Consider the following 10,161-nt stretch of genomic DNA (forward strand, 5'->3'; position numbering starts at 1 on the left):
GACTCTAAAAACTATTTAAGTAGTTTTATAAAGCAATGTTTCTTACCGGTCCCTGACTCTTTACTTTACAGTGGTGTCATGCTGCCTACTTTCTATCCATATCAACCAGACACAGAATGTTTGTTTTTAAATGAAAGGCAAGACACTGGATAATCTCCCCGGTTCAGGTGATGGGTTATAGGTGGTAAAAGAGGCCTGAAGGATGAAGTGAGGAGAAAGAAGGAAGAGACTTGATTAGGTTAGAAGTGGCATGCAGGGAAAATGTGCCAGAGTCCATGAGAGAACAGAGGCTGCCATGGCCGGCAACTATCCCCAAGCCTTAATGGTTGGGTTTCTTCCTAAAACCTTCCGCAGGGCCCTGTGTACCTCCTTGTTCCTCAGTGTGTAGATGAGAGGGTTCAGCATGGGGGTGACCATTGTGTAGAAGAGGGAGATAATCTTTATCTCGCTCCTGGACTGGGGCTGCAGGTAGACATAGATGCCTGTCCCATAAAAAAGGAAAACCACAGCCAGGTGGGAGGTGCAGGTGCTGAAGGCCTTGCGCCTGCCCTCAGCCGAGCTGATCCTCAGCACAGCAGTGACGATGTAGCTGTAGGAGACCAGGATGAGGCTCACAGGCACCACCAGGACAAACACACTTACTGAGAAGACCTCAGTTTCCATGAAAGACGTGTCAACACAGGCCAATTTGAACAGGCCTGGTTGATCACAGAAAAAATGGTCAATATGGTTCTGTCCACACAGAGGCAGCCGCATAGTCATCACTGTCTGTGCCAGGGAATTGACTATGCCACTGAGCCAGGAGCCCGCAGCCATGAGCAGGCAGAGGGGGCGGCTCATGATGGTCATGTAGCGCAGGGGGTGGCAGACGGCTGCATAGCGGTCATAAGCCATGACCGCCAACAGCATGCACTCACTCGTTCCCAGTGCAAGAGCAATGAAGAGCTGGACCATGCAGCCAGCCCAGGAGATGGACTTGCGGGTGCTAAGTAAAGTTACCAGCACCAGGGGACTTAGGCAAGTGGTGTAGCAAAGGTCCAGGAAGGAGAGGTTGCTGAGGAAGAAGTACATGGGTGTGTAGAGCTTGGGGTCCAGGCGGGAGACAACAATGATGGTGACATTCCCAAGCAGTGTCAAAATGTAGCAGATTAAGATGAGTCCAAACAGCGGGAGCTCCAACCACGGTTGATCCGACACCCCCAGCAGGATGAATTCCTCCACGGCACTCTCGTTTCCCTCACCCTGTACTGCTTTGCCATAGGTCTCCTATAGGAACAGAGAGAGTAAGGGGAGTAATACCCTGCAAACAGGAGTTTGGTGATAACCAAAGACGCGGGTTTCTTCTGATTTAAAACAATCCCCAAATTTTGGTTACAAAAAAATAATCTCAAATCACGTTGTCCCATGATTTAAATGAAACACCACTCTACATATACATAAGTATATCGATAGAGAGAGAGAGAGAGAGAGAGGTGTGACCATGCCATATAGTGATTGTAGTGACTATATATATACTGTGACTACGATCACTATATGGCATGGTCTCTCTCTCTCTCTCTCTCTCTCTATATATATATATATATATAGATATATATATAGATATATATATATAAAAATATACACACACACACATATACATATATCCCAAATACACATTTTTCTGTGATTTAAATGAAACACCGCTCACTACTATATATATATATATAGAGAGAGAGAGAGAGCTTATATTTATATAGTGGTGTTTCATTTAAATCATAGAAAAATGTGTATTTGGAATTACTTTCTTTTAACCAAAAATTGGGGATTTTTTAAATCAGAGAAAACCAGGATCCCTGATAACAAATGTGTGAGTGTGACTGGCATGGTAGCGGGTGTTCTGGATGTAACAACTAGGAATCAATTCACTGCCCAGAGATTTGCCACACAGTGAATGAGTGTATCTGGGAAAGGCTGGAAGGCTGAGCTGTGAGCACTGGTAGCACTAGAGTGAGGACTGGAAATTGGGAACAGGTATTAAGAAAGCTGTACGAGAATTAAACTTGTTTCGTTGTAAAGGATAGGCCTTGTCTTGGAAAGGCTTGGTGGCAGCTCAGTATCAGTGCATACTCATAACATAGATCTTATTTTACTCTCAAAATGTGCCTTTCCCAATAGAGAGCATTCCTACTTAAGGGCCAAAATGAGATTCTCCAAGAACAGAAGCACATTTATTCTAGTATAACTGGGTCTACAATATGGCTTTCACTGATAAAGAAATGAAAAAAGAACATCACAGACATATGCAACATTACCACATTGTTGAATGTACCCAGTCCAGTTCAGTCTTAATGTTTGGGCATATTCAAAAATGCAAAAAAAAAACTTAGTCAACAGAAATTCACAAAGTTTGAGGAGCTGAGGGCTATGGCATTAGCCATGCACATGATTAGAGGTCAAGAGAATAGGCCTTTTGAGGAAAGCCTGAGAGCTATGGGACTTTACATCCTGGAGAAGCGCAGGCTCAGGGGTGACTTGGTGGCAGTTTATATAAGTATATAAGGGGTGTGCAACAGGATCCAGGGGAATGTCTGTTCAGCAGAGCACCCCCAGGGAAGACAAGGTCTAATGGTCACAAACTGCTGGAAGACCGTTTTAGATTGGACATATGGAAAAACCTTTTTACCGTCTGGGTCTCCAGAGTCTGGAATGGACTCTCCCCAGAGTTGGTGCAAGCACCTACTCTGCATACCTTTAAGAAATGCTTGGATGTTTATCTTGCTGGGGTGATCTGACCCAAGCTGATTTCCTGCCCTTTGGCCAGGGAGCTGGACCCGATGATCTTGCAAGGTCCCTTCTCGCCCTAATGTCTATTAAATCTATGGATTTGTCAAATACAAGAAAAGTTAATTTGGGAGAAGCTAGTCTCATGGTCTGAGGACAAACTGAGTCATAAGTGGGTTCCATTACAGGGGGTTGATTTGGCACATACACATCCAAGCTGATGTGGGAAAGATGAGATTCTGGGACCCAGTACAATTGGGAAATGCACAAAATACTGAATTTTGAGTAGAGGTGGCAGAATGCAATCCCAAAGGTCACTGGTAGGATCAAAATCAAAAGGTGTTGCAGGTGCATTGTAATATACTACAATTATGGAAATACACAGTTATATATAATTATATATTACTAGATTATACAATGCAATGATGCAGCTGTATGATGGTGCTGTAACTACTCCATCACTTAGTAGGCATGGTACCTGGGGAATGGAGGGTGTTAATTTTTCAGAGGCCACTTACCTATTAGACATGGATTTAGAGTGGGCTGAGACACAATCATAGAAAAGTGGGGCTGGAGTGGACCTCCGGAGGTGATATCCAGTCATTCCCCAGCTCAGGGTAGGCTCATCCTTGACTAAAGCATCCCATTCTAGCCCAGACAATTCCCCCCAGTTCAGGATTTTTACTTTTCCTCTGTCCTCACTTCTCTTTTCCCCATTCTGTCTGATAGCACGGCTAACTCTATCTCTGCTATCCAAAGAAGCTAAGAGAAGGAAGGAAGAAGGAGAAAAGTCTAAGTGACAAATAGGTTGCTAAAAAGATAAAGTGAGCGTTATCCAAATGCTGCATTACAATCCAAACCTCTGACACCAGTTACTAAATGTGTTTCCTGGATCACTGGTAAATCTTTTGAACAAGCCATAGCACATAGGGTTGAAGGGGATGTGGTATCAGAGTAGTGACAGGGAACAACCCCAGATATGATCCTGTTCTTGCAAACTAAAAAGTGTTCTTTCCTATTGCAGTTTGCCTGATTTTTCTTATTTAATGTCCTGATGTTGCAGGAACTGAGCTGTGAACTCTGTTCCCCAACCTGCTGCAGACTCACTGTGAAGTCTTAAGTCAGTCCCATCTTGTCCCTGAATCTGACTCTATTACCCAGCTACATCCTGAGAATAGTAATTTTTTCTTTCTCCTTTATGCAACTTTCCTCTTTCTATCAGGTTAGGGAGAGATGTGAGGGACCTATAACTCTCTGCATGCTTTCCTGTGCAGCACCTGGCACAGTGGAGTTATGATCTGACCTGGAGCAGGGACTGTTTCATACTGCATGTTTGTACAGGGCTGGAAAATAGCTTACGCTTCAAAGGACCACCCTGATCTCAATTCAGCATAAGCTCACCAAGGATCTGTCCCACAAACAGACTGCATCCCAGCCCCAAATCCTACAAGTAGGATTCATGCACCCACCTGCACTAGTGTTAAGGCTCTGCAAGGCCACCCCACCAGAGCCGTGGGCTCTGAGTGCAGGGATTGGGATCACAGAATTGGTCCCATCCATGTGGCCCTGGCCAGTACCAGCACAGGCAGTAATGCCTTTTTCAGGAGACATCTCTGATCTAACTGCCTTTCTTCCACCACACACCCTTCATCAGGCTGACAGTCCATGTCTCAGCCTCATTCTCGCAATATAAACCCAAGTCAGGCAACTCCTTCCTCCATTCATGCTGCTATTTCCCCTCACGCCTCCCCGCCCCAAATCTCTGTATCCTGCACACTATTTTGAAAGCTTTCCTCTCTTATCCAGGCTCACCTTCATTTTCCTCTGTTTCCAGTCAGCCCAATCTCTCCTGCGCCGGCAGCTTCCAATAGTTCAAAGTTTGGGGGCAGAGCCTGCACCCATAATCTCTGCTTCTCTGTTCTTGGATCCTTTCATCTTTGTAGGGCCCTGGGAAGAGTCAGCCCCATGGCTGAAAAGGCTTAAGGGCATCAAAGGCAGGCGGACACTTGCTGTTCTGTACCCTTTATAATGGCACAATGGTCTGGGCTGTGGAAGACCAGATTGCTTTGCATATATTACTAGGGACCTGGTTTCTTGGAACAGAGGGGAACACAGTATCTATGAGCACCAGACAAACAGGCAAAACCAGATCCAGTACAGGTCGCCAGATCCACTACTAAGGTTTGCTTATAAATGAGGGACCTGGGACCATATTTCGGCATTTTAACCAGGCAGGGATCTTCTAAATATGTCTTAGCTGGATCAGCCTCTGAAGATCCCTCTGATTTTGGTGCTGGGAGCATTGGACATGTGAGCCTGGACAGGACAAAATGTGTGTGAGATGGGTGGAAAGTACTAGAGAGTAGAGACAGAAAGGTGCAGATAAAGATATAGGCGATAAGCCAGTGGATGTATGCCAGCTACGTTGCCAGAAAGAGAGGGATGGACGCTTTAGAGAGAAGGGAGAAGAGAGGAGAGTTTACAGAAAGAGAGGAAAAAAGAGATGCGATATAAATAAGAAGAGAGCAGAGATTGAGAATGGTGGAAAGGGAGGTGGAAAAGGAGATGAAGGAAGAGGGAAAGAAATAAAGGTGGTGGCTGAATGGAAAGAAGTCAGAGAAGAGTACGATAGAACGATACAGAAGTCTCTTGATTAAGTTGAGGGTATATGTAGGAAGCGAGACAAATGTAGAGATAGGAAGACACAGAAGGGTAGGGAGAGGGAAGGAAAAAAGCAGGTTGTGGATGAGGAGACAAAGAAATGCAAGAAGTTGGAAAGTACCAAGCAATGACATTGAGCTGTGGTGTCCATAGCTCATCTGTCCAAGAAGCTGTAGTCTACAGTGCACCTCAGTCCTAGTTTCTCTCTCTCCCAGACAGAGACCAGCCGAGCTTTAAAGCCTCCTGTATCTGATGGTGGGAGTCTCCTTCCCACAAAGGCCATGCTACTCCCCCTCCCCGCAACTCTGACTGCCCATGGTTGGTGGAGGCGGAAAGAGGTGGAGCTGAGTGTTCACTGAAGATTTAGCTTTGCTTCTGCAAGGGGATAGGTGACATCAATGAGCCCTGGGGATGCTGCATCCCAGCTGGATCAGGAAACTCTGCCAACAATGCCATCAGGTTTTGGACACCACAGGGACAGCTTTGGAAAATGACTTCTGACCCCAAGGCCTCTCATCACTGCCTCGCATGTGGCCCTTGCTGCCACAGGCTCCCTTTGGTCCCTAAACTCATCTCCCAGTTCTCAGGCCTGATATTGAGCTTGTAAAACCAATGCAGGCCCTACAAGCTATAGAGAGCCCAAGCAGTCCATATCCCTTGAACTGGTGATGAGACGAATTGGGAAAGCTGTCCTACTGCTTTCCTATCCTGAGCTTAGCACTGAAATCAATATTCAGCAGGGCTGCCTGGAAGTGGGCATGTGGAATCAATTCTGGGAAAATGGCATGGTGCAGCAGCCTGGATCCCCTTACGTGCAGTCTAAAGATTAAAACAGATAGCAGCAGGACTCTTGGGTTCTGTTCATTGCTTAACCACTCCTTCTGCTCAGCACATTATGTATATTAGTTTAACTGGTTTGTATAGGGGTCATTGTGCACTCACTTCTCTACTAACTCAACTCCCTTTCCAGCCAGTCTGGGAGCCATAAAGGCTGTGCATGAGTCTGTGACACCTGTAAACTCCCCTTCAACACAGAGAGGGGAGCCCAGGAAAGTGTGCCTAGGTTGGAACTAAACTGAGGTCATTTCCACTGGGCCTCAGTAAGTTTTTCTTTCTGCAGGAAGCTTAGTCTGGAGCCCAAAACGTTGGACAGGCAGGTGGAAATCACAGGTGCTGCCCCTGCCTCTCCTTCACCCCTTCCTTGAGTATGTTATTTTCTTTGTCTTGGCTTCTTCTTCCTTGTCTGCTCTATGGAGCTGATAGGACTTGCCCACCAGTGGCAGCTTTTGTAACAAGCCAGACGATGACTCTGGTGGGGAAGTGATGCTTTGGGCCCCCAGGAATGATGGGTAGAGCTGAGACACTAGACTAGAAAGACATGCAACACACTTTGCTGTAAAGGGATAGCAGCTACTGGCCATATTCACCCAAACTGGAGGTGGGTGGCTATTGTCTAGTAATCAGGACAGAAGGCTCTTGAGTGGTGGCCTAACTGGCCAAAACCTTGTTGAAATGGGATACAGAGCACTGGAACAGCTGGGCAATGATGTGTTAATGAACATTGTTGGGATATAAATTCTCCTCTCCTGGGTGCTGGTTGTGTACTGAGTTTGGTTCCCTCTGCATTCACTTCTCAATCAGTCACAAAAATATTTTAATGGTCTACCTGTGTTTTCTATGGGGCTCCTCAGAGGTTGAATCAGAAGCAGGAAATCCTTTTAATAAGGCCCAGAGTCCCCCGTGAATTGTCTCTCACCCGAGCAGAAGATAAAAATGTAACAGTACTGTGAAACAATGTGCATTGAGGACTTCAGGCCTGAGCCAAAGACAAAGGAAAGCCTGGCCAGACCAGAGGAACAGGTTGGCAATCCTGCTTTACCAACAGTACATGAGACAGCTAGCATAATCCTCTATGTCTTCTGGTTCCAGCTGATTCATCAGGTAGTTTGGGCCCTGAAAGAGGTCTTCATGGAATCATTAGGCAACTATTCCAGTACTCCGTACCTTTTTCTATGCAAGATCAGTTGCTGCTACCAATGTTTGGGTACCACGTTTCCCCAAGCCAATTCATTCCTTACTATGTTCTTTCAACTTATCATTGGCCAGAGAGCCCAGGGCTCAGCTACTTTTAGAAGATCTTTACTTCTCATCCTTACTAGCTGCAGATGCATTCTCTCTGTGGGACCTCTATAATATTAGAGTTCCTAATAGTTAGGAGTCATAACTTGCTAGGAATCAACAATGGCCATGAACTCTTGACAGCTCATTGTCCCAGGCCATCCTAAATCCAGTAGCCTGAAGTCTAGCTCATCTCAGAACAATTGGCAGCCCCAGAACACAGAAATAATGCCAACTGCATGATGAGGTAGAGGTACAACATAGCTTTATACCCAATAATTTGTACAAATTGATACATATTTCTCACATACCCTCTGATTTATTTCGTCACCCCAACAGTATGCATGTGGATCCTTTTCTGTCACTTCTTCTGAGTCATCGTTCTATCCTCTCACCAGGTGACTTTCTCTCCATGGGTCCATGGAAGCTCATCTCCTCCACCCAACCTGGGTTTCATGGGTACCACGTCCAATTATTTATGATGGATCCCACTCCTAACACAGTTTGACTCCAATCCATGATCCTATCTCTTTCCAAAACCACTCACTTTTGAACTGACAAATCCCAAACACCTCAACTCCCCCGCCTTCCTAGAGTCATGGAAACTAGACTTTTTTGCACCTTCTAAATATGTGTAAGTGCTAAAGGTAGTACACAAGAAAAACTTTTGACAACACAGTCATGTGACATGAGGCTGCCTTTTTTTTAGTAGTTTCATTTCTATATCTGTAAAAGCTGCATTGTAGGCATTACTATACCAGAAGAAAAGAACTTCTGCTTTTATAGCTCATTTTGTTCCCAAAGCAAGCATAAACAATATTAATAAAAGCACAAGTCTTGATGTCTACACAGGCATTTACAGCATCTTAAATTTACTGCACAGTAAGTTACTGCACAGTAAGTGGGAATAGGCTGGTGTCTACGCGTGCTGGCATTAAAGCACATTAACATTTCATATGGACTGACTTGAGACTGACGTTAGTCCTGAGTTAGTCCATACACAGTGTTACTGTGCAGTAAGACGTCTACATGTGCATAACTAATCAGGCATAAGTTTGATACCTGCGTGATTGTCGCCACCAGGCTTCGAATAGTTGCTCTCGGGCAGCTTTTGCCCAGTTAGTGGATGTCATGCACCTTCCGGGCCCATGTTGTTGCTGGAGTAGTTCACTTCTCCCCGCATTGCCAACCCTGATCTCACCTGCCATAACTTGGTGTTCTTCAGTAGGTGGGGCCAGTTAGCGGGACCCTCGGTGGCCTGGGTTCTGCCCAGTGGTTTCTCACGGGACTCCGCCACCCCTACACCCCGGCCTCACACCACCTTTAATGAGTTGCCCAGCCATTATCTACAGCTTCTCCCACAGGGTCACTCTCTCCGCCATTGCCTTATGGCTATCCACAGCTTTGGGCCCTGCTTGCCCTCAGGGGCCCGCCCCAACAGCTCTCCACACTCTTGTCCCTTACTCCCTGGGTACCTACCCCACAGGGAAGCAATTCTGCAGTGACCTTCCTACTGGCCCACCCCTGGGGTATATATCTCTATTCCCTATGCCCCTTCACCTAGTGTAACAAAAAAATACATGCACCAACAGAACTGGTAAATTTATTCCTGCCCACTCCTATCCCCACACTGGAGCCTAATAGGGAGGGAACATGCTCTTGACTCGTCGCCTCTGGGCCCACCTCCCCTCCATTCCTTAATATGGTGGACCCCAGCAGCAATACCCGCCCTGACCGCCTTTAGGGCTTTCCCCGGGTCTTCGCCCCCTGTGGGGTCCTGCCTTCATGCCCCGTCATCCCGGCACTCCCACCTGGGTTCCATCATGCTCCCTGGTGCCACCTCAGTCCTTCTTCTGTCCGGCATGCCCGTCGTCCCACTGTTGGCCGATGTAGACCTTTGTTGTGGGGCCCCACTCTCCCCAGCCTGTGTGAGCTTCTGCTTGCCCGGCTCCTCGGGATCAGTGTTAAGGGTCTTCTCAGCCCCCCGCGTCAGCCATGGCTCTGCTTCCCTGCTATCTGCCCCCTCCGCTGTTGCAGCCGCCATTTTTATCTCTGCCAGCTGGTGTCCAATGCTGACATCAGCGGCTGGCCATAACCGCACAAAAAGGCAGCTGACGAGCTGCACGGGTTCCTTCTCCTGATCCACTTGCATCCCGTCCCAGGCTGCTGGTAAGTGCCGTTCATTACCTTGCCCTCTGGGACACAAATTTACACTCAAGTTGGTTCAAATCACCATATTTACTGTGCAGTATGGGTGTGCACATGTAGATGCATGCCCATACTGCGCAGGAATTTTGGTTACTGCAGAATAAATGATCATGTGTAGACATGCCCTCTAAATTAAATAGGGCCAAGAATACAAGGGCATCCTAGTACTGATCTGCCACCAAGTCTTTCCTAGAACAGGCCAAACCTAGCCTAACTCAAGTTTTGAAGTCAAGAGTCAGGAATCAGTAGCTGATAAGATACTAGCTGATAAGACAAATCCATGGGTTCTTAAGACCTCATTCTCCTCATTAGGGTAGCAAAACTGAGTACTTCTTCCCTGGAGAGGAAGAGGTTCTGGTCCAATCTGCCTCTTCTAATGTGATTATTTCCATGTGTGGATGCAGAAGTGGGTTA

General features: G+C 46.6%; 1 protein-coding gene across 1 annotated transcript; it reads right to left on the reverse strand.

Moving 5' to 3' along the window:
* Positions 1-306: 306 nt before the first annotated feature.
* On the reverse strand, positions 307-4,578 carry LOC149852792 (olfactory receptor 2G3-like). Its single transcript, XM_090028422.1, has 2 exons — positions 4,573-4,578; positions 307-1,266 (listed from the first exon to the last, which is right to left on the reverse strand). Exons 1-2 carry the CDS (start codon positions 4,576-4,578, stop codon positions 307-309), a joined length of 966 nt encoding a protein of 321 aa, XP_089884548.1.
* Between the last annotated feature and the right edge of the window lie 5,583 nt (positions 4,579-10,161).

Source organism: Crocodylus siamensis, chromosome 15, assembly GCF_052110815.1.
Source record: "Crocodylus siamensis isolate JL-2025a chromosome 15, ASM5211081v1, whole genome shotgun sequence".
NCBI lineage: Eukaryota > Metazoa > Chordata > Crocodylia > Crocodylidae > Crocodylus > Crocodylus siamensis.